This window comes from Panthera onca, chromosome A3, assembly GCF_046562875.1.
Source record: "Panthera onca isolate mPanOnc1 chromosome A3, mPanOnc1 haplotype 2, whole genome shotgun sequence".
In the NCBI taxonomy this organism is placed as follows: Eukaryota; Metazoa; Chordata; class Mammalia; order Carnivora; family Felidae; genus Panthera; species Panthera onca.
In genome coordinates this window covers 14,257,402-14,264,390 of record NC_138341.1, presented here as the reverse complement: position 1 = coordinate 14,264,390, position 6,989 = coordinate 14,257,402, and the positions used below count along the sequence as shown (strand labels likewise).

The window sequence follows — 6,989 nt, the reverse complement described above, 5'->3', positions numbered from 1 at the left end:
GGTCACACATGGAAGTTGAGGAAGAGATCTGTGTGGGCTGGATGTGGTCAGACTATAAAGAGAACCGAGGTGAGCTTTTAAGAATGAAAAAGACATGGATAGGTAGAAAAAGAAAGAGGAAACAGATGTGCTCTGGGATCAGTGAGCTTGAGAGGCAACTTCAAATTACCAAAAGGAAGAAATAAAGGCCCACCCCTGGTGACTTCTTCTCTGGTGCTTTGTGGAATCCTCAGGGACAGTGCTCCTTCCCACCTGTAAGCTCTACCTTCAGCACTCACACGAAACCTTCTTCTGTCATTCTAACCCTCTTCTATGTGCGTGCTCAATGCATGTTATATCCTTCCCAAATGTACAGGAGTGGAGGAGAGTTTATCAAAATAATCTAGGGAGTTAATTTCAAACTGTACAAGTTGTGTGACTCCTCTCTTATCCTAAAGATTCTAGAATGGGGGCTTGGGCAGGGGAGGTCTCTGTACAAGACAATAAGCACATTAAGGGAAGAAATGGTGTCCTATTTCTCTGTGACTCTCCCAGGGCAGGGGCCTGGCACATACTGGATGGGTGAGTAGATGAACGAATGACAACTTGAGAAAAGTTGGGTCTAAATCTATGAAATTTGCAGCTTGAAGATGGGTCCCTGTGGCAGTAAGACCTCACATCTTTGTATCATTTTTACAGTGTACAAAGCACTTTCCCTTCCATTATCACGTTGAATAGCCTCCTGGAGGGAGGCGTGGAGGCACTAGTGAATGGCTTTTCCCACTGTATCTCTGCCAGTATGAAATAAGACCATTGGAGGATGCCTTTTGCTATAGAGACCAATGACCTAACGGTTTTCAGTTCTCAAACTGTGGTCCACAAATCAGCAGCATCAGAATCACCTGGGAACTTGTTAGAATTGCAAAGTCTCAGGTCCCATCTGGAACCTATTGAATTCTAAACTCGTACTGGCACCCTACAATTTCTGGGGGGGGGGGGGGGGGGGTTCATGAGTCCTCCAGGAGGTTCTGATACAACGCTAAACCAACCAGAACCACTGATCCATTCCATTTCCGAGTGGTTCCTGTTGCTGAGTTCTTCGCCTCATCATAATAAAAAAGAGCCCTTCCTCAGACTCCAGGTGGGCAGGGACAATTCTCCTGAGGGTGAAAGTAAACTTCACTGAGGGTTAACAAGTCCCAGGGCCCTTTAACGGAAAACACACTAAGCAAGCTCCGACGTATGGGATTTGTAAATTAAAAATATTCATTAGGCATTCCCATGGGGTCGACCCCCGCTACTCTCGGGCCTGTGCTCACCCTCCACGCTCAGGCTGGAGACCTCTCCACGTAGTCACCACGACCCAGGGCGCTGTACTACGGCAACCAATCAGATGCCCTCGGAAGGAAAACTACAAGTCCCAGTATGCCCCACGCCGTCCCGTCAGGCGGCGAAAGGCCGCGCCCCAGAATTCTTCGCGGGCAGGTGGCAGCCTTAGTCCCTGGCGCGCGCGACCACTCCGGAAGTCCCGCGCAGGGGCCGGTGGGCCCTCTGCACCCGCGGCTATGGCCCTGGTGGCTACAGTAGCGGCACTCCTGGCTGCACTGGGTGGGGCTCTGTGGCTGGCGGCCCGGCGCTTCGTGGGGCCCAGTGTCCGGCACGGAGGAGGGGACTCCGGCCTTATGCACGGGAAGACTGTGCTGATCACAGGGGCGAACAGCGGCCTGGGCCGCGCCACGGCCGCCGAGCTGCTGCGCCTAGGGGCGCGGGTGATCATGGGCTGCCGTGACCGCGCGCGCGCCGAAGAGGCAGCGGGTCAGCTCCGCCGCGAGCTCCGCCAGGCTGGGGGCCCCGGGCCGGGCTCCGACGCCGGCGAGGCCGGCGAGCTCGTCGTCAGGGAGTTGGACCTCGCCTCGCTGCGTTCGGTGCGCGCCTTCTGTCAGGAGATGCTCCAGGTGTGGGGCTCCGGGAGCCAGCTGGAGATCGGGGACGGGCGCAGGCCTCGGCGAGCGGGTGGGGCGTGGGCTGAGCGGCGGGTAGCCGCCCAGAGTCCGGGGGGTGTGACCTTGGGAAAGACCAAGCCTAAGAGTCCCAACAGTCCAGTGGTTTTGAGAAGGCTAGGGAGTGCAGGCTGGGAAAATTGGTAGGACAGGCGTCTGCCTTCCAAAGATGCTGAGGAAATAATGGCCCCAAGAGGAAAATAAGCCAGTTTCTGCACATTTCCTTTCATTATGTGAGGCCGGCCCTGGAGGAGATCCGCGAGGTCACGGACTGTTTTTTCTGTGTCCCTAGTGAATCTGCACCAAGCCATCTTTCAGAGAACCTTAGAGCCAGGGACCTTGAAACAATGTCCCCCCCCCTACTGGGGTAGGAAGTTTAGTTCTCTGTCACCAGTGGACTCATTAGCACCACATCCTTAAGCAGTATCTGGCCTGATTTCTAAATAGACTGGAGCTCAGAATCCCAGTGGCCAAGTGCTCTAAACGGGGACAAATAAATATAATACTTCGTATTTATTGAAGGTTTCCTATGTGCCAGGAGGTGTTCCAAGCATTCTTAGGATGACTTTCCTGTGTGCCAGGAGGTGTTCCAAGCACTTATAATGAAATTAAAGTGCCCTTGGCTATTACTGTCATCGAAGCCTCACAGCAACCGTGGTAGACATTTTTATCCCCATTTTACAACGTTAGGCAATGAAGGCTAGGTAGGCCAAGTAATTTGCCCAGGATCTGTCTCCAAAGCCCTCGCTGTTAGCTTCTATACTCCTGCTGCCTGCCAGTGAGGTGTAGGATTTCTTCGGTTAGCTGATAAATATTCCACTACAGAGGATGTCCTCTGTTGAAATTGAGATAGAAGAGTTTCCTGCAGGGGTAACTTGCAAAAGCCATATAGAAAAGTGATATTTAAAATTAGCTGGCCTGGGAAAGGTGCCTGTATGAAATGGAGCCTCTTGAGTCTACAGCAGAGGTTCCCAAACTAATTATTTTTTTTTCATAATGCTGGTGAGCCAAAGGAAAGATCTATCGGTTTATTAAGTAATTAGGTCCAAACAACCCAGTATTTACATCCTAACAACTTAGTAGCTGTTTGAAAAAATAATACACATAATTAAAAGAAAAAATTTTTTATTTCATTGTTCAATAACCATAACTATTGATGGGAAATGTGCACCTGTTGTTCACTGCACCAACTTCTCAGTCTTTGGGATCAGACTGGAAATGTCCATCTTTTTTTGTTCTACATTGATTTTTAACATTGTACTTGCATTTTGGTAAAAACTCAGCTTTGCAGAGATGAGACACCATTGAAAGGAATTTAGCAAAATTTAATGTTTAAGCTGTGAACCCCCTGCAGCTAGTAGTTTGAGATGTTGTACAGATTATCACTTTGTTTCCCTGGAAAATATAAAATTATCCATAGCACCCTGTGGAGTCCCTTATGAGGCTGTAGGGCGCTTTGATGCATTGTTTGGGAACTATTGCAGATCTTTTTTGTCTGTTTGTCTTAATAACTAGTGTTTCATTATCAGCTGAAACAGTTAACAATACTGATGTATAAAAGATGTTGAAGCATAAAAAGTGGGTCTTCCTGTTCATTAAAATGTGGATGGGTCTGGGAATGCTTCTCATTTCTGATACTTACAGCATTTAACCACTTTGGCCATTTGAGACAGAACTAATTAAAAGTTAAAGAGATAAACTTTATTAAGTTTCTTCCTGGCTCTGAAGTTCAGTGACAATAACCATATATATATTTTTTTAGTGGAAGTGTAAATTTCCCACAGGTTGGTATTCATGGTATTTATATCATTTATCTCCTCAAATTTAAAAAAAAAAAAATAGTGAATGATAAAGTCTTAAAATAATACAAGCCCAGCAAAGAATGATGGCTCAGAAATGATTAATACAGGAAACTCTTCCAAAGGATTAGTGAAAAAAGAACACTCCTTTCTTTCCCCCACGGGTGAACTTTTGCCTTCTTTTTGAAGTTGACTGTTGGAAAAGCCAAAGGTGCGTAGACAGAATGATAAATAGTTGATCCTCTGACAGGTAGGCTGTGATAACAGTTGTGAAATTTAACACATTTTTCTTTTTACTTACACTTGGCAAAAGGGCCAGTGAAATTTGAAATTTGACCTCAAATTAATTTAATCGTAGGTCATCACTCTGTCTTTACACCTGGAACATGTTGTGCATTTTTTTCTCTGCCCATCAGAAGAGACAGAGAGGAGCCAGGAAAGGGCTGGGGAAAACCAACTTAATATGAATTAAAAAATGAAAAGACTTCCTTTTGAGGACAGTCTAAATTTTAGCATTTTACTCTGGAGAGATGCAGGAGGGTACAAAGTGCAGAATTCTGACTATATAGATCTTCCAAGCTGCGGGCCTCTTGTAGCTTGAAAGAGGTAGATTTCATACAGGGAAAAAAGAACTGTATTCTAGAATCCTAATAGATGTTAAAGGTGTTGGTTGGGGCTAACTCCTCTCTAAATGTCCTTTGCTGTCATTGTGAGACTTAGTGTTATGTTTCATTGCATTGTTGTTGTTTTTTTTCCCCATTGTGTAGTTTCTGATATTTTGATATTACCTACTTATTTTTTTCTTAATATTTCTTTGATTTATTCTTGACATCCTCTCCAGTCTTATTTTGCATCCTTGACCCTCTCTACTGTCCCAATTTTGAGGAAACCACTTGAAGTTGCTCTATCCCCATGGTACTGTTTGCCCTTAGAAAACTACAGAATGGAGAAATCCTAATTTGGCCCTGGCATTGTTAATAGCAGCTCTGGGAATAAAGGATGCTGACCTGCCTTCTGCTATACTTCCACTTTCTAGCACACATCGATTCTCTAGCTATGGTTTGAAACTCCCAATTAGAAAAGCAAGCTAGCTTACTAATTAAAAATAGGGGCATTAAAAAATAGGGCATTGCTGTCAGAAGATTTCCTCTTCCCATTTTTGTTTGCCACTTAGGAGCCCTGTCTTCACAAATCACCTAACCCGGGTGCTTCAGTTTGCTCTTGAAGTTGTTGAGGGTAGATGAGATAACATGTGAGAAGCACAAGCCCCCCATTAAGCATGCAACCCACCCTCAACTGTTGAAAACCCTTGAAGGCATTGTATAGAATTTTAGTACTTTGCAAGAATTTGTTTTTAATTTCATTTGAGGCCTGTGTTCATAATTACCTCATTCTCTTTTTGACATTTAAAGGAAGAGCCTAGACTGGATGTCTTAATCAACAATGCAGGGATCTTCCATTGCCCTTATATGAAGACCGAAGATGGTTTTGAGATGCAGTTTGGAGTGAACCATCTGGGGCACTTCCTACTCACCAATCTTCTCCTTGGACTCCTCAAAAGTTCAGCTCCCAGCAGGATTGTGGTAGTCTCTTCCAAACTTTATAAATATGGAGACATCAACTTTGAAGACTTGAACAGTGAACAAAGCTATAATAAAAGCTTTTGTTACAGTCGGAGCAAACTGGCTAACATTCTTTTTACCAGAGAACTAGCCCGCCGCTTAGAAGGCACAAATGTTACTGTCAACGTATTACACCCTGGTATTGTGCGGACGAATCTTGGCAGGCACATACACATTCCACTGTTGGTCAAACCACTTTTCAATTTGGTGTTGTGGGCTTTTTTTAAAACCCCAGTAGAAGGTGCTCAGACTTCAGTTTATTTAGCCTCTTCACCTGAGGTGGAAGGCGTGTCCGGAAAGTACTTTGGGGACTGTAAAGAGGAAGCGCTATTGCCCAAAGCTATGGATGAGTCTGTTGCAAGAAAACTCTGGGATATCAGTGAAGTAATGGTTGGCATATTAAAATAGGAACAAGGAGTGAAAGAGAGCTATTTATAAAACTGGATGCCTTACATCTGTAATCAGAAATGGTGTGGCTTGAGTACTTGCTACTTGAAAACACAGCTTTGGTTTTACAGTAACTGCTGAGAGGTACATAAGGATATTTTGAAGGTACTAAAAAAGTTATTTTCTAGAGAACATAAAATTTCAGAAAAGTTTTAAATATAAGCATAATGAGTGGTGTAACGAGCAACAGTATAATGAATATACAATGAACAATTTTATAAATTATGATTGAGCAAGCATGGATTATAAATATTAAAGAATCCAGTGACTTAAACACCTTGAGAAGTTTTTTCAAATATCTTTTTGAGTTTCATGGCCAAAGTGTTAAATATTTATATTGCAGTGCTGGTTTTTGTGTGAAAATAATATGCCTATTGTGTGCACCATTCTCACTTGGAATAAATTCAGTGATGCAAATTCTTAATTGTGCATTTTTTACAAGTTTCACTAAATTGTGTCCTTTATCATCTTATTAGCCTCCACTGATCTTGGTATGCCCAGTGTCTTCCCTTCCCACACATCTTGCATGCTGCATTAAGAAGTAATATTTCGGGGCGCCTGGGTGGCTCAGTCGGTTAAGCGGCCGACTTCAGCTCAGGTCATGATCTCGCGGTCTTGTGAGTTCGAGCCCCGTGTCAGGCTCTGTGCTGACAGCTCAGAGCCTGGAGCCTGTTTCAGATTCTGTGTCTCCCTCTCTCTGACCCTCCCCCATTCATGCTCTGTCTCTCTCTGTGTCAAAAATAAATAAACATTAAAAAAAAATTTTAAAAAGAATATTTCAAAAACCCAAATCTGTGTCACAGTGTCATATCCCTGCTTAAAAATATGTGGTGGTTTCCAATTGCCCATAACAGTGGGTTTCCAGCCTTTTTTTGTTAAGCTGCAGAATTCTTTCTTCAAAAGAAGTCTTAAGGGGCGCTTGGGTGGTTCAGTTGGTTTAGCATCCAACTCTTGATTTCAGCTCAGGTCATAATCCCAGGGTCATGGGATCGAGCCCGTGTCAGGCTCCGAGCACGGAGCCTGCTTGTGATTCTCTTCCTGTGCCCCTCAACCCCCAACCCTCTTCGTTCTCTCTCTAAAAACATAAACAATACAAAACAAAAAAGTCTTAAGTAGAGAAACTTAATGGATAAAACAAGTAA

General features: G+C 44.2%; 1 protein-coding gene across 2 annotated transcripts; it reads left to right on the top strand.

Annotated features, from left to right (window-relative positions):
- The first annotated feature begins 1,434 nt into the window (after positions 1-1,434).
- RDH14 (retinol dehydrogenase 14) lies at positions 1,435-6,271 on the top strand. 2 transcript variants are annotated; one of them, XM_060649187.3, is made up of 2 exons: positions 1,435-1,904; positions 5,191-6,271. In XM_060649187.3, exons 1-2 carry the CDS (start codon positions 1,545-1,547, stop codon positions 5,806-5,808), a joined length of 978 nt encoding a protein of 325 aa, XP_060505170.1. In that variant the 5' UTR covers positions 1,435-1,544; the 3' UTR covers positions 5,809-6,271. The 2 variants fall into 2 exon arrangements, with proteins under 2 accessions (XP_060505170.1, XP_060505162.1); XM_060649179.3 differs by having other exon boundaries at positions 1,436-1,934.
- Positions 6,272-6,989: the final 718 nt, after the last annotated feature.

Excerpts from the sequence above, each read along its gene's own strand:
- RDH14 (XM_060649179.3), top strand. The coding sequence starts at position 1,545 with ATGGCCCTGGTGGCTACAGTAGCGGCACTCCTGGCTGCACTGGGTGGG. Across the intron at positions 1,935-5,190 it reads TCTGTCAGGAGATGCTCCAG|GAAGAGCCTAGACTGGATGT; the intron begins GTGTGGGGCTCC and ends TGACATTTAAAG.